This window comes from Gymnoscopelus braueri (genome assembly GCF_963280865.1).
Source record: "Gymnoscopelus braueri genome assembly, chromosome: 4".
Lineage (NCBI taxonomy): Eukaryota > Metazoa > Chordata > Actinopteri > Myctophiformes > Myctophidae > Gymnoscopelus > Gymnoscopelus braueri.
The window spans coordinates 9,914,582-9,936,586 of record NC_137605.1 but is presented as its reverse complement, the minus strand read 5'-3'; the positions used below and the strand labels follow the sequence as shown (position 1 = coordinate 9,936,586).

Below are 22,005 nucleotides of genomic sequence, written 5' to 3'. Positions count from 1 at the left end.
ACATTAAAAATAAGTGTTTTAAAAAAGTTATGGCAAAATCACGGCCCTCTCACACATTAGTAGGACACTCTAATGCGTGAGGGGGCCGTGATTTTTCCATTACTTTTTTCATTTATTTTTAATATATTTTTTAAATGTTTATTTTATTTGAAAGTGAAATATCCCTTTAACCCCTAATTGCTCACAGGCCCTCATTGGAAACAAGCCCGCAAGGACTTTCATGAACGTCCTGTTAAAAGGAATTATCCTTATAGAGCGTCGCAGTTCCCGCCCTCTTCCTGTTTTTTTTGGTGCCGGAAGAAAAAACTCAATGCATTTTTCCATTGACATTTCCAAAAATATTTATATCTATTAATTTAAGCCTCGAATCAAGCCATCACGAGATGACATGAATCATGACCATAAAACGTTTTTTTCTGTGATTTTTTTTTAATTATATTTAATTATATGATATACTATATTTAATAAATACCCTTTGTTTTGCCGTTTTCAACAAAAAAAAAATCACAGAATCAAACGTTTATGGTCATGATTCATGTCATGTCATGATGGCTTGATTCGAGGCTTAAATTAATAGATATAAATATTTTTTGAAATGTCAATGGAAAAATGCATTGAGTTTTTTCTTCCGGCACCAAAAAAAACAGGAAGTGGGCGGGAACTGCGACGCTCTATACTGTGAGAGTAGAGTAGACTTGTAAGGGTCAATTTAGACCCACCTAAAGGAATCCAAAGAGTGCCTGGAATCCACTTTGAGAACCTCAAACTTTTTTATGTCAAGCACCCTCAAATGTATGTATTTGGCTGCAGACCCCAATCTGAAAACATTTTGTGCCAGGGACTCCCATTTGTATTGTCAAAATGTAAAAAAAATTATTCTAAGTTGTTCAGATTTAATTCTAGATATTTTGGAAATAGTAGATCTGCAAACTCACAAGTCACAACGCATCGTGAACCTAGCATCAGTCTAAACAATATAGGCCTACTATAAATAAATAAAAAAGGAAATAATAACCTATACAGTTTAACTATAGGGTACCAGGTAAACAATGAAGCTAGTATCTTGCTATCTAAATTACTCCTTTTTTTTCTTTTTCTTTTACATTTTGGTAAAAAAAAATAGTAATAAATACATGTTTTATGTTTTTGGCTTGTACGCATTTTGTTTGAAAAGAAATACAGTGTTTTATTCTGTAGTTTTGTTTTAATCAAATTCTCTTAACTTTTCAAAATAAACATTTCAGCTAGAAAAATCTGATTATTTAATATTACTGAATTACTCCTACAGAGTTTGTCCAGACCTCACGGAATTTTTTGTTGACAGTACACCGTAGGGCGTACAGTCAAAATAAAATTTCTCTGGATTCCTTGGCTCATGATGCAACTGCAGTCCACATATAGACTCCGCCCATTTGTGCCAGAAAAACCTTTCTACTGTTGTATGTTTTCTTCAAAACACACGTTTTCATACTACTCCCTCAAATTGTGTCCACAAATCGGTACATATTATCTGAGTCATGTGATCAAGATGACAGATTTAGCAGATTCCATTCCAATTGGCTATGACTGCCTTCCAAATTGTGCGGGTAGGCAACCCAGCCTGGCGGGGATCTGGCGGGGAGTCCCATTCCCAATGACATTTGCTGCGTGTCTCTCCCTGCCTCTCTCTCCCTCTTTCCTGTCCATCTTCACTGAAAACTATCAATAAAGGTAGAAAAGCCTACAACAAATTAAAAAGAAATAAGAAAAAGCCAACACGTACGCCCTCAATCTAGGCGGTCTTTTTAATCAAAACACTGTTCACTCTTCATGCTAAGCATTGGTCACATTGGTCTGTGATCAAACTCCCTCCACCTCCCCAGCCTCCTCCTCTGCCATCTAAGTTAAATGTATGATTCTGTGGATTGTATGATGTTATATCTGTGTATCTTAACTTGTGCCTTTGAAGAGTTCGCTCAATATTTAAATGTTGTGTATGTTTCTATGGATTGTATGTTTCATGTGTATTACATTTTGTCCAATCTGTATGTTATATGTTAATATAATACAACTTATACAATAAGTGTGGTTGTATTTTGTCACCCTGCTCTTCTGTTGAGACATTTAGATGGTGTCAAAGGTCATGTCTCACCTAGACACAGGATCTGACACAAATGTGTCAACAACAGATTCAATGTATCCCCTGAGCAAGCAGGCAAGTTCTATTAGCCTGGGCTAGAAGTCCTGGGCTCCATAGCCTCCAGGTGGCGTAGTCGGCTACTTTAGCAAAATATAGTTATTTCAACCTTGCCACACCTACAATGGAGAGCTGTACATAATTGGTGGTGAAAATGGGGAATCTACCTCAAGTTGCCTGTGGAAATTCAATCGAGAGACCTTTTCCTGGACGAAGGTAGAGCCCAAGGGGAGAGGACCGGGTCCAGTCTATTGGAAGTGCTGTTGCATGGTGGGAGATCGCATCATCCTCTTTGGGGGACAGCGCCAACCCAATGACCTGCAAATCCTACTTGAGTCCTAGCCTGAAGACGTTATGTAAGCTAGCAATTGTTCAGTACGATCTGGAGCAGTCGGAACTCCCACACGACATCAGGTGGGAACTGAGAGCCATGACTACCAACAGAATCAAAACACTCCCTGAACACTCCCAAGATGTCACTTGGCGCCAAGTTGCGAGCTTTTGAATCTGCTATTTTGACTACTTCTTAACTCTTTGCCACCGACGAGATTTCTCGCGGGATTCTGCCACTAACGAGAATGACGAGATTTGTGTTTTCAGTGGTTTTCCACCAGGTGGCGCTGTTCGCTATCCTATGAATGATGCTTTCACTGCCAGATGACGACAGACCCGGATCTGACTTAATGTTTTAGAAAAAACTCTCCTTTACTTGTTACCTGTTTATTTCCTGTGGGGAAATGGCTTTATCTCCGTTTCTGTTGCTTTGCGGCAAAAACAAGCCACATTCAACTGGCCACAACTGGGCAACGGATTACCGCGACCGGATATTATTTTCCCCCTAGACTCCCGAGACCCCCGTGCGTGTAATGAGGCGATCGCCACGAGGACAGCGATAACGGAAAATATGCCATGATTGTTCAAAGGTTGGTATAATCGCTCGTTTTCGCTGGCAGTGGCGTCCCACTGTTACACTATTGCTCTGTCAGTTAAAGAGCTAAAATTGTCTTACGGGAGGAGCGGCCTCTGACATCACACCATGTCACGGGCGAACCTCTGACATCACACCATGTCACGGGCGAACCTCTGACATCACACTCATGTCACCTCGACTCAGCCATATCATATAAGGAGTTTCCAATGCAGCTACGCCCAAATATGGAGTGTGTTGTCTAACCTCATTGTAACATCATGGCATCAGCAAACAAATCAGCTCCATATATGGGCACAAAAGGGGGCATGCCCATATATGGGCATATACTGATGACATCAGGGATCTCCATGGGCATAAAAGGGACGAGGATGACATTTTACAGCCTTGTAGACATTTTGAAACCATCCTTCCTGCCTGGACATCAACTGACTTCTATACACAACAGCTGACATTTTAAATGAGCGTTTTTAGTGACTTATTTCGTGGATTCTTCGGGGTTCCTGGCGGCCACCATCGTGGGGATTGCCGAGGGGACCCTTTCTTTGATGCTATGACTCATGATGATGATGACGACGATGAAGACGACGAGGGTGGATTCTACTGCAATGTCTATGTCTATCAGGGAGTACAGCAAGATCCTGAAGATCCTGATGATGCGTTTAGGTCTGGCTTCAGCTTTGCACCCAGTGGAGTCAGAATCCAAGAGTCACCTGTGTTCGGCCATGTTTTCAGGGAGATGGAGGAAATCTTTGGACGCTTGGGTGAGCAGTATCGTGCCACCCCCACACAGAACAGGCCTGGCGACAATCATGGAGAATCCAGTGGGAATGCTCTGAGAGATTTTAAGTTGAAATGTCCCCTCCAAGAAGGACACCCATCAGGAGAGCCAAGAAGTGATGGCACCCCTTCCTCTGGGGCTCCACACTTGCCCAGGTCCCCATTCCATGACAGGAACCCAAAGTTCAGAGATTCAGATATTTGGAGAGGGCGACCACAGAGGGGTCCAGAGACTGAGAGAAGGGAAGACACAGATATGGATTCTGCTGTGTCCTCGGGAGGTCTGGATCAGGTCCTGGACCAGATTCTGACCCCGCCCCCTGCTGAGTCACCAAATCAGCCGAGGATTCGTTCCTTCTTCCAATCTGTCTGCGTCACCAAGGTGGTGAGACCTGATGGGACTGTAGAGGAAAGGCGGACAGTCAGAGACGGCCAGGGGAACGAGGAAACCACAGTTACACGCTCAGGAGGCCCTGGGAGCCTGAAACAATCACATGATCACATTGGTCCTCTTGTTCCAGGTGGTGAAAACCCTTTTTCTGACATGCAGGGTGATGGGTTTTTCTCCAAGTTATTTGGGGGTTTCAAGTAACTTGTAGCCTACATGAAACATGCTTCAGACTGGGTGGAAGATATTTTTTGGTTTTAATGTTGGTATTCTATAGCAGATGTGAGACCTTTTATTTTGTATGACCACTCTCTCACATTCTCTCTTTCTCACTCTCTGAGTGTATGCCACTGAAAGAGGTTTGATTGCCAAAGTACATGGTTTGCTTTACTATAATACAGTATATTAAGTTCTAAGATGGCACTGCTCTTTCCATTAAACCACCTAGAGAAGAGGCTGCCAATCCCGTTGACTAATTATTTTTCTGACAGGGTGAGACACAAACACTTCTCAATTAAAAGCTTATTTTTGTGATGTCCTGCAGATGGTGTGTAGGTTTATATAAATGTGAGTGTATGAATGGCAAAATAAAAGATTAACGCAATTAAAAATTAAAAAAGGGACAGGGACTGACAGATAAAGAGATCTCCATATATGGGAATATCAGCATGCCCATGGGCATATACTGATGACATCAGGGATCTCCATATATGGGCATAAAAGGGACAAGGACTGACAAATACAGCGATTCTAATTATGGAGATCTCTCCAGAAAAACCCTCCAGAAAAAACGTGGGCAAAAATCCTTGATTATGCGGGCTAAAATCCTTGATTATGCAGGCTAAAATCCTAGATTTAGCGATGAAAGATGCAGGGTTTTTATGTGATTTTATGCGGTGAAAAGTTGCACAATATGCAGAAAGTTGCGAAATATGCGATCGCATAATCGCGTTTTTCTGGAGGGTCTAAATATATGGGCATAAAAGGGACAAGGACTGAAAGATAAATAGATCTCAGATTGACAGTGTGACGTAGGTGTGGGGGCCGTGTATAGCAGCCCGAACTAGTTGAGGAAAAGATCAATACTAAAATAGAAAAATGATAACAACAATGATTAATATACCATAAACGATTGCGTGAACACAGGTTTAATAGCAAGTCTGAAAACGTCCTTTATACACAATACAGGTGGAACGATGTGCAGGCCTAATAGCAGTAGACTAACAGGAAGTGCAAGTAGCTGACACGTCATTTGAGCTTTCTGCATTCTGTGTTGCATGGTGAGGTCCTGAGCCTGACAGCCAGGGGCAGTGCAGAGCCTTGGGACGCTGCAGCCTCTCCAGTCTCCCTGACAGCTTCTGTAGAAGGACTCTAAATGCTCTCCTGAGTTCAGTGGAGGAGAAGTAGATGACAAAAGGGTCCAGGCAGGCATTGAAGGTGCTAGTAAGGAGGACAACCTCACGCCATGGGGGGTCGTTCCAATGTGCAAACCCCACAGCGTGAGACAGGTTGTATGGAGCGAAACAGATGATGAACTCCACCAGTGTCACCAAACACAGGCCAATTGCGCGGGAGCGCTTCTTGGTGTTGATTTTGGACCGTCGGGAAAGTATTCGGACAAAGCTAATGTAGCAGAAGCTGCATGGGAGAAATGGCACACAAAACAACACCAGGAAGATCTCCAGTCGCACAGGCAACAACACATCAAGCTGCTGTCGTGAAAACCCTTTATAACAAATCTGCTTGATCAAATCTGTTTGATTAATGGTGCGGTTTGATTGAGACAATACAAGGTCCTCTAAACTGGATTGCTCATAAAAGCACTTGGCTTATTTAAAATGAGATCCCCATGCACTCATGATGACATTTAAGAAGACATACAAATATACACTACTATGCTGAACGTCATACAATGAGCTTACAGGTTACAGGTATGAAAAACAAGAAATATGTACAATAGAGAGTTTTAGGAGGAGGGGAGGGGGGGGGGGGGGGGTAGGTTAAGACTTTGACAGGGGCCAATTTGGAATTGCAGCCTCCTGAAGATGGGCAGTTTTGAAAGTGAGTAGGGTTTTACACTCCTTTAATCCTTTGGGTAGGGCATTCCACATTTTTGTTAAATAGCATGAGAAAGAGTTCATTCCCTTGTTTGTGCCAAATCTGGGTTGAACATGATCAGTGGAGCTGCCTCTGGTGTTATGATTGTGGACTTTATTTACGTTTTGGAAGTATTTTGACAAATACAGGGGGATCCCAATATTGTGTCGAATCTTGTAGACCAGGCCCATAGCAAGTTGCCGTACTCTGTCCTCAACCCTGAGCCATCCAACCCTCGCAAAGTGAGCAGGGGTTAGATGGGTTGTTTTGGGATGTCTGGAGCCTTGTTTTTAAGGCCTTAGTGGTGTTGTGATACCATGACAAGCATGCATAGTCGAAATTACAATGGATGAGGGCCCCTGCGAGAATCTTCAGGGTATTCTTACTGACTAGAAAGTTGATCCTGTACAGAAAACGTGTTCTTTGATTGACCTTTTCGATGACTCTTTCTGCCATCTTATCACCAGAGAGGTTTGCCTCCAAGATGGAACCCAGGTAGGTAATTTCCTCCTTTCTTGTGATAACATCGTCACCTGCTTTGATTGTGAAGCTCTCAGCCTGGGTAAGGTTAACAATACATAATGATTTCAAGGTCAGAGTTGATGACACAGTAATCTACCTATTTGGGCTGTATTCTTGACAACAATCTAACAGGTGAAAGCATGGCAACAAAGGTGATCAAGATTTTTGGGCAGAATATCCTCTTTTGTTCTCAGGACTCTTTCAGGAGCCCTCATTCAGCCTCTCTTTGACTAGGCTTGCACCTCCTGGTTCTCAATGTCACTAAAGATTAAGCTTCAAACCTCCCAAAACAAACTGATTGGACTACTTCTCGGCCTGGGGCCCATGACTCACCTTTTCCCACATATTTTGCTAGCCTAGGATGGCTCAGGGTAGAAGACAGGGTTCAGCAATTATAAACGGGATTGACCGCAATCCCATGTTATTGAGTGTTTGACTGTACTCTAAAGTCTTACATTTCTGTCTAATAATGTATTAAATCAATCAATCCAACCAAATGGACACTTATGGGTCTGTATGGGTCTCATATAGGAACCATATTATATAGGAACCAAATGGACCCTTATGGGTCTGAATGGGTCTCATATAGGAACCATATTATATAGGAACCAAATGGACCCTTATGGGTCTGTATGGGTCTCTAATATAGGAACCATAAATAGGAACCAAATGGACCCTTGTCTGAATGGGTTTCAATGGGGATTCCAAGCTAACAGAAAGCACAGCCTTTATAAAGTTAGCATAATGAAATAGAACACACTTCTTGCATCAATAAAACTTGATGACACCGATAATTTGATGATTAGCAGTGTGGGTTCCTGGGGAACCGGTCACCAAATTATTGGCTTAGGAATGCGACAAAAAAAAAAGAAGAAATAGCTGCAAGCAACGATACAACGGGGCCAAGGAATGCAGAGAGAAAAAAAGAAAGAAAAAAACGATAAGTTATATGCACAATAAGCCATAGAAACATAGAAGACTGAACTTGAGAGAGAAGAAGACCATGCAATTAACAAATGAGCATTTTAAACCCTCACTAACGGGGAGCAGTAAATAAGTTTGGGAGCAGTAAAACAAGTTTAGTCAGTTAAATGAAGTCCCTTCACATCTATATACAAATTACATCCTGCACATAATTCTACATTCATTCAAACTCCTAACTCTGACTGGGGAGGGAGTCTGGGAGATAGATGGGTTATTGCTCTGATCTGAGTCTAAAGAAGAAGACAAAAATAAAGGTTGTGTTATAGCCTATGTGGACAATCAAAATCAGATAATAAATAATACATTTTGATGTGGTGTCAAAATTAAACTTAATGTTGATATGGCACACTGACTATCAAGAAAATGAAAACTTGGATTATTAGTGTGTTTATCACCTCTAAAAGTGATGGACTGTTGTCGTTAGAAAACTTGAAAGTGCCTTCCCTGGAAATCCTATTTCTTTCATCTCTCCCTGGCGTGTGTCTGCACTGCTGGCCACCCATAGATGTACAAACATCATCTGTCAGCTGTTGATGCAGTATAAGGCATGAGCATATTATCGTGTCATATCACCAGATCCTAATTTATAATCTGGTGAACAAAGTGAGAGCCCGCCTCTCAGTGCAAACCTGAGAGGCCAACGTGTTGAGCAAGACACTAAACCCCTAACTGCTCCCTGAGTGCTGCACTAATGGCTGCTCACTGCTCCTAGGATGGGTTCAATGCAGAGGACAAATGTCACCGATTAGCAACAAAAACACCCCAAGGTAGATAGACAGATCATTTCCAGAAACAACCCCGCCCCCTCCATGACTGACAGTGACACCATGTGATCTGAGGAGGTGGCTCCCTGTTTTAACGTCTTTTTAAGAGATTGCACTTTTTCACCCCACTTACTGTCCCTTCATTCTGAGGCACAGGTGTACATGTTGTGCTTTTTAGCTAAAAACATATTTTTTGTTTTCACTTTTAAAGTTGATAAATTAAGTGACGGTAAAATTATATACAAGAGAAGAGACATACTGAAGAAAGAACAAACAGAGAGACAGAACAGACAGAGGACGGATGTTTTGTTTTAGAAACTTCTGACAAGAGTGAGTAGAAAGAAAAAAGCAATAATATTATTATTGTGGGATCGCTAAAGCGATCACACTACTGTTATTGTCAACACCATTTTTTGGCCCCTAACTAGTCCTTCATACTTTTAGCTACAAACTCCGTTCCAACTCTTCAACGTTCGGCCTACTCAGGACATGTCGGCTACCATTTGAATTTTTGAAATAATTTGTACTTTTAGAGATATTTCACTTTTTACTTCTAAAAAACTCCCATTCATTTCAATGGAGAAATTCATACTTTTAGATAGAAACTCCGTTCCAACTCTATAACGTTCAGCCTACTTAGGACATATTGGCTACCATTAGAATTTTTTGAAATAATTTGTACTTTTAGAGATATTTCACTTTTTAAATAGTAAAAATACTTAAAAGTTGATAAAAAGAGTAAAAATACTTAAAAGTTGTAAAAATTAGTAAAAGCTACTTTAAAGTAAATAAAGTGACTAAAAATACTTTAAAGTAAATACCTTGAGTAAAAATACTTAAGAGTACTTATATTGAGTAAAAATACTTAAAAGTACTCAAAATGAGTAAAAATACTTAAAAGTTGAAAAAAATTGTAAAAATACTTAAAAGTTGATAAAAAGAGTAAAAATACTTAAAAGTTGTAAAAATTAGTAAAAGCTACTTTAAAGTAAATAAAGTGACTAAAAATACTTTAAAGTAAGTACCTTGATTAAAAATACTTAAGAGTACTTATACTGAGTAAAAATACTTAAAAGTACTCAACATGAGTAAAAATACTTAAAAGTTGAAAAAAATAGTAAAAATACTTAAAAGTTGTAAAAATTAGTAAAAAATACTTTAAAGTAAATAAAGTGACTAAAAATAATTTAAAGTAAATACCCTTTAGAACCTTTCAAACCTTTAGAACCTCTTAAACCTTTAGAACCTCTTAAACCTTTCAAACCTTTCAAACCTTTCAAACCTTTCAAACCTTTAGAACCTTTCAAACCTTTAGAACCTCTTAAACCTTTCAAACCTTTAGAACCTCTTAAACCTTTCAAACCTTTCAAACCTTTAGAACCATTCAAAGCTTTAGAACCTTTAGAACCTTTAGAACCTCTTAAACCTTTCAAACCTTTCAAACCTCTTAAACCTTTCAAACCTTTAGAACCTTTCAAAACTTTAGAACCTTTAAAACCTTTAAAACCTTTAAAACCTTTAAAACCTTTAAACCTTTCAAACCTTTAACTCTACTAACACTATCAATACTCAATACCATCAAAATTCTTAGCGATCCCACACTGTTTCTTCAGGAACAGTACCTTCTAGTTAATAATAACAACAACAATAATAATGAATAACTATAATAATAATAATAATAACTGCATTATTATCATAATAATAATAATTATTATTGTTATTATTAATATTATTATTATATTAATGATCTTGACAAATGGTGTACAATAGACAATCATGGACAAACACAATAGACAATAGGACTCGATGTTCAAAAATATGACAAACAATTATAAACCAATTAATCTCAAGTGCAAGGACGTTTTTAAAATCCTCAGTTAAGACTCACCTTTTCTCCCTGGTGTTTAGTTGACCTTTTGATATACTGATGCTTTAATCATAGTTTGTCTTTTCTCTGTGTAATGTTTTCTGTCGTGTTCTTGCATCTTTTTGCTCTTTTGAATTTTCATTTTAACTTTGGTCAACCATGGTTGTTGTTTTAAACTGCTTCACAAATCAAGTTAGACAAGCTAGGCAGGATTGTACCTGGCTTTAACACACAAAAAGCGAAAATTCTGCACCATTTGCACACCCTTCACTTCATGTACTAATTGCTCGACCCAATTTGGCACTACTTCACACTCCCTTATCTGCATTAGACCCTGACTTTCCTTCTTTACACTCTGATGTCAATTACACATCACCTTGTTGTCCAAACACTACACACAATGTTCAGTTCACACACTTCTCACGTAAAATCTCAAAGCATCAACCTACAATACACAAATATTCCAATCTCTAAACATTCAGGTCTGGTGAGAAATTTGCAGGCTGCTTAAGTGCGTGAGTGGTTCCGCAGGACCAACCAGGACCAATATAGTTCATCATGCAATGCTTGTGTGTTCCACCCTCAGATTCATCTTATGGAGGCCATCACCCTTGCCCACACACGCACACGCACACAGCTGACTCACTAATCAATACACATTCATTAATTTGTTGACAGTATATTTTACTCATTGGGTACAATTGTGTAGCTTTACATCAACCAATTGGCAATGGCTGCAGGTAAATCATTCCCAGGGTCTGAAAATGACTTCAAATGAAAGACATCCTGTTTCTTCAAATTACAAAATAATCGGCCGATATTTGCAAAAAAAATTGACTGCAATCCTGTACACCACATAGTTATTACGTAAACGAAACGGGTCTTTCAGATTTTTCATATTCCATCCTGATTGGCTAAGATTGACACTTACTGTAAAGTTTGCGGAAGTGCTCCGCTTTGAACAAAATGCCTCAAATCATGAACACAGCGTCCGATTGGGGTAAAACTTTGAACACACTTTCGCACTACATTGAGGAACAAATCCCACGCTTTTGTAACTTTGCCCTATTATAACCCCGAACATTGCTGGCCCACAATAACCTACCTGACCTGGCGGAGACCTGTGCTCCGAGGAGCACTTTTTCCTAGTTTTGTAATGTGAAAGCACCACGGAAGCCAGCTTTTTTACACTATTTACACTTAAACGTTTAATCGTGTGAGGAACACGCTTGCGCTGATCTACAATTTGTCATGCGGTGCGTCCCTTTTGAAGAGGGGTGACGTATTTCGCCAGTTTCCGGTTGCCTTGTATGGTCTTACATGGGCCGTGGAGCAATGCAAATGATTCTCCACGTGAACGTGCCTCTGACTGTCAGACAAAAATGAGGAAGACCGGCGATACACACATATCAGAGTTTTTTACGCCGGTTGGTACGCACGTCAGTTTGTGCTTAGGTACCATGAAATTAATAAACCGTTTTCTGCACTTATCTAGGGATGAATGCAGCACCCCTTAAATTATCTGAAATGCTGATGAGTTAATTGCATATTGAAACAGATTTGAAATGTCAAACATATCAAGCCTCGCCTCTGACGTTTTTAAATATAGTTCATCATGCAACGCATGTGTTCCGCCCTCAGATTCATCTTATCGAGGCCATCACCCCACACACGCACACGCACACGCACACGCACACGCACACGCACATGCAAACTCACACGCAATGCTAAATCCCCAAATACCGGGTTTAGCCACTTCGAGCCAAGATAGGGCTCCTAGGCTCTAATGTAGCCTGACAGTTTATCGTGGGTTCGAGTCCCACTCCCGACGATCTTTACTGCATGTCTCTCCCCATCTCTTTCTCCCTGTTTCCTGTCCGTCTCCACTGTACACTGTCAATTAAAGGCAGAAAAGCACAAATATCTATATCCAACTTGAGGGCTCCAGTTAAACTACTGACATTTGCAGAACAATAGGATTACTGAACCCTGTGCAGCAGTGTCATGACTAAATGACATGGTTTTTACATGAATACGTTTTGGTTGCACCGCTGGAGCCAGTGTGTAAAACCCCATTCATGCACTGACTCCTGTGGCGGTCAGAACATAGAGTTAAAAATAATAGAGAGGGCACCCGAAATCCCCTCCCATCCACTTGCATTGAGTTGCTCACCCAGCGCATGAAGCGAATTCACCCCTTCTTCCGGGTTGGAAAGTGTGATGGGCGTAGCCTATTTGGGGCCACTGTGATACGTTCACAGAAGTGACGCGTTTTACGTCACAGAGAGTGCCGTGCGCAAGCTTGTGCGCAAGCTCGTGAGTCGAGCCCATTGGTCGAAACCGTTTTCGCTCGTACATTGTGCAGTGGCCCTGTCCGTTTAAGCTGCAGTACCTACGAATGGCCAGCATGTCCAATGCGCTTCAATGCAACCACTGGGTTCTGGGGGCTTGGGTCAGAACAGCAATGATCACCTGACAATCAATCAGTCTGGCTATTAAAACACCAGAATGACCATTGGTCGGTCTCAGCTCCATGCTTCTATTCTCAGCCAATCACGCACTTCATAATAGAGCATCCCATTTAAATGGGGAAGTTGCATTGCTCATTCCCTGCTTGCTGTTTCCCGCTGCCTACTGCTGTCTGTGCTGCTTTAAACTTTGCTGCTCACCCTCCACCACCCCAGCCACCACCTGTCGTTTTAGATCTACTTTTATGTACTGGGGGATTCGGAGTCCCTATTGGTAGGAAGATGTAATGTCCGTTCTCAGAGTACCTAAAACAAGATCCAATTCATCGCCAAACCAAAATAAATATATTGCTCATTGTATATTCAATACAAATATTTTATCCATTCATGAGTTGTCCTGACCGAACTCTTTCGTGCGATGCACTATAACCTTGTAGATCAGCTATTTTCACTATTTCAGAAAATGTTTGTTCCGTTTCCTGAAGAGTAACGGTTTTGGACATTCGATGTTTTCAAACCGACAGTAACGGTATATGTTTTTACTTTACTTTCCCAGGGGGAAGCTGGCATGGCCCACTGTGTCTACATGAAGTGCTTCAGCATGCAATGCTCCTGGAAGGCACTCATCCTGCTGGTCTTGGTCTCCATCGTCATCCAGTACGCGGCCATTCGCATTCATTTGCAATGCATTAAGCTCTGAAGATGAATACCAGAAGCTGTTTTTTGTTGTCGTTTGTTTTTTGTCTTCATAGTATTTTCATTTACATAGATTTTATAAATTGTATTTCTAAATGTTATTTGATCATTGAGCAATAAGGGATAGGACTAGATATGTTTTTAACTTCATCCATGCCCTTTTCGAACACCCTAGAGTACAACGTATTGTACAATGTATTTTTATGTCTTATTTCTTATTTGACTTAATTTACTTAATTATGTTTATTTTATGTATTTCTTTTGTCTTTTAACAGTGTTCTAAATAAACAAATCAATCAATCAATTCGGCCGCTGACCTCCAAGCCCGTCTCCAAGCCCTACGTCTGCTTCAATGCCACGGCCAGGAAGACCCACATCCTGGTCCTGGCCACCGCCCGCAGTGGCTCCTCCTTCGTGGGCCAGCTGCTCAACCAGCACAAAGAGGTATGGAGTAGACCAGTGGTTCTCAAACTTTTCATATCGAGGACCCCCAAATTGAATGTATTTGACCGCGGACCCCCAACTGAAAATATGTTGTACCAGGGAACCCCCATACAAGATTTGTGTCAAAATGTGTCAAAACAATTCCAAATGTAAATTTGTTTCGCAAGATTTTCAAATAGCCAATTAATGTATATCAGGCTCAAGCGGTTAAACTGAAATGAATGCAAAATTAACTCATTTTGCTGTGAACCCCCTGGTCCCCCCCCCCCCCCGGACCCCACTTTGAGAACCAATGGAGTAGACCACAATGGAAACAAGCTTTGGCTTTATTGTGACATTTTCCACGCCTTTTGAGTTGGCAGCCAACTCACTCTCACTCCCCAAAATGCATATTGTGACTTTTTGGGACAAACGCATGGTTACTAAAAGAAATATTAACATTTTAATGAGAAAGCGTTTTAGCCGATCTTCACCACAGTGTTATTCACCTCACAACAGCATTCTCAGAGCTGCATTTGGCCCTGGAATATTTTATAAATACTTTTTATCACAGCTGTTAACAGGAAGAAACTTTAGAGTCAAAGACAGATCAACACCTTGGTTTTCCCAGGAGCTATCAGCCTTATTCAAACATAGGTACAATGCTTGGTCTCGTGCCAGACGCTCAGTAGATCCAGCACACTGGTTGTCCTTTAAACAAACTAGAAATGTTTGTACCACAGCAGTAAGAAAAGCCAAGTTTTCCTAGATCTTATAACTAACTCCTATTCCAACCCAGACAACTTTTGGAAAGCCATTGACTTAAATAAAAACTAATCCGCACATTTTCTGCCTACTAATCAAATATGATGACCTGGTGCTTGGTGATCAAGCCGAAATGTGTTCCTCTGTGAATACCAATAGTGACAAGTGCCGATTGGACCACCGTCAATATTTTTCTTTTAAACCCTTCACTCCTCGTGCTGTCTCTGATGAAGTAGCATCAATGAATGCAAAGAGCTCTCCGGGGGAGGATAACGTTGATCCGTTTTCTATAAAGCTAGCTGCTCAAATTATTGCACTCTCAATTTGCGAAGGTATCTTCCCTAGTTTATGGAAAACGGCCTGTGTGACCCCTCTCTTTCTCATTCACTGCCACTGACGTAAAAAACGTAATTTTTCCCATTTACCAATCCTGCCACTGACGTAAAAAACGTAATTTCAATTTTTTCAATTTTTTCAATTTTTTTTAGTTTTAGTTTTCAAATTTGACCCAAAGACCAAGGAGATATGATTGTTTAAAGATCTAGACTCCCATCCACTTCCTTGTTAACTTAAAACTTAAAAATTCTGTATCTCGGCTCCTGAGTACTTTTTTTTTTCGATGAAAAATCTCTGGCAGTGGGCAAACGCGGCCAGCAATAATTGTGGCAGTGAAGGGGGGTGATAGGGAGGACCTAAATAATTACAGACCAATTTCAAAATTGCCATGTCTTGCAAAAATTATGGAAACACTGGTAAACAATCAACTCAAGCCATTTCTCTCGAAATGTGTGTGAGCCCTATGGACATGATATACACACTGTCTGTGAGCACTATGGACATGATATCTACACTGTCTGTGAGCACTATGGACATGATATCCACACTGTCTGTGAGCCCTATGGACATGATATCCACACTGTGTGTGTGTGAGCGCTATGAACATGATATCTACACTGTGTGTGTTAGCCCTATGGACATGATATCTACACTGTGTGTGTGAGCGCTATGGACATGATATCTACACTGTGTGTGTTAGCCCTATGGACATGATATCTACACTGTGTGTGTGAGCGCTATGGACATGATATCTACACTGTGTGTGTTAGCCCTATGGACATGATATCTACACTGTGTGTGTGAGCACTATGGACATGATATCTACACTGTGTGTGAGCACTATGGACATGATATCTACACTGTGTGTGAGCACTATGGACATGATATCTACACTGTGTGTGAGCGCTATGGACATGATATCTACACTGTGTGTGTGAGCACTATGGACATGATATCTACACTGTGTGTGAGCACTATGGACATGATATCTACACTGTGTGTGTGAGCACTATGGACATGATATCTACACTGTGTGTGAGCACTATGGACATGATATCTACACTGTGTGTGAGCACTATGGACATGATATCTACACTGTGTGTGAGCGCTATGAACATGATATCTACACTGTGTGTGAGCGCTATGGACATGATATCTACACTGTGTGTGTGAGCACTATGGACATGATATACACACTGTGTGTGAGCACTATGGACATGATATACACACTGTGTGTGAGCACTATGGACATGATATACACAATGTGTGTGAGCACTATGGACATGATATACACACTGTGTGTGAGCACTATGGACATGATATCCACAATGTGTGTGAGCAGTGAGCACTATGGACATGATATCTACACTGTGTGTGAGCACTATGGACATGATATCTACACTGTGTGTGAGCAGTGAGCGCTATGGACATGATATCCAAAGCGCTCCTCAGCTCAAAAAGCGTTCTCTCTGCACACGACCCCTTGGGGGATGGGACGATATGAACATTTCATGTCACAATTATTGTGGCCAAAATTATTGCGATTAACAATTATTACCGTGACAATCAAAATGTGCTTAAAACTCTTAAAATGCCACGTTTTGAACTTGTAGATCGTCTATTTTTGGCAAAGAGATTTGGTATCGAGAGCAAAAAAGATCGTGCTAACAGGTCCGTTTCACTAAGTACCGCATATACAGCTCGGAAAAAGTGAACCTATCCCAATGTATGACCGAAGACAGTTTCACGATGAATTAAAATATCTACTATACATGCTGATGCTTTTAAAGGTGCTCTGGATTGTATGTCAATGAAAGTATCTATTGTATTGTGTAGGTCTTCTACCTGTTCGAGCCTCTCAAGCACGTCCAGACCACCCTGCTCCCCCGCCTGTCCCACGCCACCCTGACCAGGGCCGACCGCCGCGTGATGCTGGGCGCCAGCCGCGACTTGCTGCGGAGCCTGTACGACTGCGACCTCTACTCTCTGGAGAGCTACATCAAGCCGGCACCGGCCGACCACATCACCGGCAAGCTGTTCCGCCACGGCGCAAGCCGGGCGCTGTGCCAGCAGCCCGTGTGTGGCAACGTGACAAATGACGTCGGCGACTGCGTGTGCGCGCCGCTCAACATGACCCTGGCGACTGAGGCATGCCGCGACATGAGGTCAGTGGTGGACAAAGGTACTCAATTGTTTTACTTAAGTAAAAGTACCAATACAGCAATATAGACATAATCTGTTACAAGTGAAAGTCCAGAATTTAGAAAAAAATGAGTAAAAGTAGAAAAGTATTGGCATCAAAATGTAAAGTACCAAAAGTAAAAGTACTAAAATGTTTGAAAATAGCAGATCTACAAGCTCACAACGTGTCGCGATGCGACGCGTTGTGAGCTTGTAGATCGGCTATTTTCAAATAGCCTGGGCATAAAATAGGGTTAAAGTGGTTAATGTATGTTTTATAATATAATAATGTATATCTACAAAGTAACAAGTAACTAAAGTCTTCAAATAATTGTAGTGGAGTAAAAGTACAATATTTGCCTCTGAGATGCAGTGGAGTAGAAGTAAAAGTATAGACAATTGGAAATACTCCAGTAAAGTAAAAGTACCTCAAAATTCTACTGAAGTACAGTACTTGAGTAAATGTACTTAGTTACTTTACACCACTGCATGACATCATTATTTTAAATGTATTTATTGATCTCTCTTCCCCCCTTGCCCTCCCCACCCTCTTCTTCTTTACTTTCTCTTAAGGCAGGGGTCTTCAACAGGGAGTCCGGGACTCCTAGGTGGTCCTCAGAGTTACTATAGGGGGGCCTCTAAATCCTTGTGTGATAGAGACTTTATTTATTTTTTGTTTTTACATCAACCACTTTAACCCTAGCGTCCCTATTCTGGGGGGAAACATTAGCCCAAAAATAGCAGATCGACAAGCTCACTATAGAGCTTTTAGGTTGGCTATTTTCTGAGGTTTGGTGTAGAGGGAAAAAAAGAGCAGACCAAGTACCGAGCCACAGGTCAAGTTTACAAAGTATTGATGGTTTAAGTGGTTAAATGTCTGAAAACACACATTGAACATGAATCCAATATGTAGTGCAGGTCCCTGCTTCATCTCTCTCTCTAAGCTAAGGGGTCCTTGGCCTGAAAAACGTTGAAGACCCCTGTCTTATGGAAATAACAAAAACGTTTTTCACCCTCTTTTTTACACCTGTAAACCTGTGATGTGACAATAAAGTTGACTATTCTGATTCTGATTCCGAGGCACATGGCATTCAAGATCTTGCGGGTGTCGGAGATCGGGGACCTGCGCTCTCTGGTGGAGGACCCCCGGCTCAACCTCAAGGTCATCCAGCTGGTCAGGGACCCCCGCGGGATCCTCTCGTCGCGGATCGAGACCTTCGCGGACGATTTCCGCCCGTGGAGCATCTGGCTGGCCACGGGCCGTCGGCCCCACAACCTGACCCTCAGCCAGCTGACGGTGGTCTGCAACAACCTCCTCAGCTCCGTGTCCACCGGCCTCGGCCACACGCCCTGGCTCAAAGGGAAGTACATGCTGGTTCGCTACGAGGACCTGGCACGAAACCCGCTCCTCAAAAGCAAGGAGATCTACGACTACCTGGGGCTGCATATGGACTAGGGCTTACTGTATCTCTCTTTGTAAAATGTTTCCTCAAAACTTGATGCATCATCACAGAAAAGACTTTTAAATCTGTTTCCCATTTAATAACGTGATAGCTCATTAACTGGATTACCATCCTGCCCCAACACCTCCATAGGGAGGTTTTATTCATTTCCTTCCACAATTGTGGGTTTGAAGTTTAAATGCAATATCTGTCCTCTTTGGAAAGATCTTCTATATTTCCTATAGGATTTATCAAATACATACTGACACTCTTTAAATGTTTTCAAGAGGTCCTTCTTCACAGACTGTGTGCCTTCATATTTCAGGAATGAGTGCTCTGCCTCATGCATAGCCTGCCATAGATGCTGAAGCTCTTCATTCCAATAGGGCTTTCTTGTGTATTTGGGTTCTTTCATGTATTACTATTGTGGCAACTTGTATTCTCTTTTCCCACTTTGTCGGGGACAAAAATGTTCATACCACTTATCTAAGTCCTCTTGATCTACGTGACTATTCTCATTCAATAACAGTAATTCTGATTGACCGATCATCTCTGATTGTAAAAGGTTTTGCGGTATAGTTTCCTACATACTGTACCTTCCTTTTAGAATAAGGCAGAACCATTTGAGGAGCTGCCTCATACTGCATTAGTCACTGTCCTTGTCTGAAATTCTAGATATATCATATAGTGGTCAGGAAGTCTACTCCGCTCTCATTCCACACAGTCTGCATTATCCACCAGCTGACTTGGAGGGATCACCTCAAAAGAAATACAATACTGTAAGCAATATGTAGTCAACCACAGCTTTTCCTTTCCTTAGTTGATACTGGTTATCTTTATCTCTCTACAACAAGCTCGTTGTGAGCTCGTAGATCAGCTTGTAGATCAGCTATTTTCAAAATGTTTGACTCTTTCTTATATTATTTGACAATGTGTCCAATGTTTGATTGGTTTTATATTATAGTTTGTTGATTACCAGATGGGTTGAGAACACAACGGCTTGAGAACCACGGCTTTGCTATAAAGTTTCCATTGATGCAGATGGATGTGTGTGTGTGTGTGTGTGTGTGTGTGTGTGTGTGTGTGTGTGTGTGTGTGTGTGTGTGTGTGTGTGTGTGTGTGTGTGTGTGTGTGTGTGTGTGTGTGTGTGTGTGTGAGAGAGAGAGTGTGTGTGTGTGTGTGTGTGTGTGTGTGTGTGTGTGTGTGTGTGTGTGTGTGTGTGTGTGTGTGTGTGTGTGTGTGTGTGTGTGTGTGTGTGTGTGTGTGTGTGTGTGTGTGTGTGTGTGTTGTTACTACTGTATATAGTTTCCAATGATGCAGATGTGTGACATCACAGGTTGTTGTGGCACTGAGAGAGAGAGAGAGAGAGAGAGAGAGAGAGAGAGAGAGAGAGAGAGAGAGAGAGAGAGAAACACTGACCCAGAAATGAAAATGTCAATATGAATGAGACAGAAAAAATAAATGTATTATTAACCAGAAATAAATAAAACTGTCATTATTAATGAGACAGAAAGTGAGAGAATTAGAATGAATACATCAAATTGAGCAACAACAGCTATGTGTGTGTGTGTGTGTGTGTGTGTGTGTGTGTGTGTGTGTGTGTGTGTGTGTGTGTGTGTGTGTGTGTGTGTGTGTGTGTGTGTGTGCGCGTGCGTGCGTGCGTGCGTGCGTGTGTGTGATGTATGTAAAACAAATGTAATGGTATTGTTTGTCTTTTACAATCTTGATAAATTCTTTTTTAATGTGATTTCATGCTGTGGACAGGCTGGATTCAACCCTCCCTGCCCCAGACCACTGGACCTGTGGACAGGCTGGACTCAACCCTCCCTGTCCCAGACCACTGGACCTGTGGACAGGCTGGACTCAACCCTCCCTGTCCCAGACCACTGGACCTGCGGCGGTGCCAGGCCCAAGATTCCACGCCCGGGCAGGGAGCTGGACTCAGCCCTCCCCGCTCCCTCCTCCATACCACCCCGGTCCCCTGGACAAAGGTTTCTCCAGGGGGCGCTCTCCCTTTTTGAACCACGACGGTCTCCACCCAAACAGACAAGGAAGCCAAATGCTAGCGGCTAACCTAGCGGCTAACCTAGCCTGTGGTGTTCCCCACCAAACTGCACTGACCACCACTGACCTTTCCGTCACCAATTGATGTCACCCCGGTCCCAGTTCCCAATGCACTAGTTCCACCCAGTTTCCCAGTCCCTTCTCCTTTGGGTCCCAGTCCCTTCTCCACTTTCAATATCCTGCATTGGTGTACCTGACCTGACATCTCCTGTGCATTGTTGTAATGTGTTGTATAGACCCCTTAACAGACGACGTCACACTGATAAGAACCAGTATGTGTGCAACCAGTATGCGCGCAATGAAACCCATTCTATCAGGTCTCGCTAGGACGCGCCTCACCAGCCAACACACAAGAGGGGGTTGGGGTGCGCTGAAACCCAAAACAACAGGTTGAGAATTGATTGCGTGAAACAATCACCTGTGCGTCCAGTCTCAATGTTGGTAAACAAATAATTGGTCTATTGAATTAGTATAGGGTTAGGTCTCCTGTGCATTGTTTTAATGTATTATATTGTTTTGTAGGGTTAGGGTCTCCTGTGCATTGTTGTAATGTATCGTATTGTTTAGTAGGGTTAGGGTCCTGTGCATATTTTTTCATTAGTTGATAAATTGTGGTTTAAATTTGATCTTTTGTTTTTATTATTGTTTATTTATCAGATGTTTCCACAGGTGGAGAACACACAGTATTAGTAACATTACTGATGCTTATTCACAAGTAACTCTATACACACGTGTGTGTGTGAGAGAGAGAGATGTTGTCATCAGTTGCTCCATTGATGAATAAAATCATAACGTTTTCGGCTATAAATGTGTGAGAGCAGAACACAATGAGAGCACAAGACAAGATACAAGAACACAAGATACAACACACCACAACACACCACAACACACCACAACACACAACACACCACACCACACCACAGCACAACACTGCACAACACTGCACAACACTGCACAACACAACACAACACAACACAACACAACACAACACAACACACTATAACACATTATACTCCACAACAACGCTCAATAACACACAATACAACACATTGCCACAAAGTGTTCCAACAGACAAACTAATAGAATCCATAGAAATGACTTCAGGTAGCTATTATTATTATTAT

At 41.6% G+C, this 22,005-nt stretch overlaps 2 protein-coding genes across 2 annotated transcripts; both read left to right on the top strand.

Annotated features, from left to right (window-relative positions):
• Window positions 1-3,564: 3,564 nt before the first annotated feature.
• On the top strand, window positions 3,565-4,855 carry LOC308083414 (HCLS1-associated protein X-1-like; the record flags this gene model as incomplete). The annotated part of the gene is made up of 1 exon (XM_080425730.1): window positions 3,565-4,855. One exon carries the CDS (start codon window positions 3,565-3,567, stop codon window positions 4,474-4,476), a length of 912 nt encoding a protein of 303 aa, XP_080281856.1. The 3' UTR covers window positions 4,477-4,855.
• Window positions 4,856-13,575: 8,720 nt separating this feature from the next.
• LOC308083413 (carbohydrate sulfotransferase 1-like) lies at window positions 13,576-18,831 on the top strand (the record flags this gene model as incomplete). The annotated part of the gene is made up of 5 exons (XM_080425729.1): window positions 13,576-13,645; window positions 13,846-13,853; window positions 13,995-14,114; window positions 17,031-17,359; window positions 18,456-18,831. The coding sequence occupies 5 exons, from the start codon at window positions 13,576-13,578 to the stop codon at window positions 18,829-18,831; spliced, it is 903 nt and encodes a 300-aa protein (XP_080281855.1).
• Between the last annotated feature and the right edge of the window lie 3,174 nt (window positions 18,832-22,005).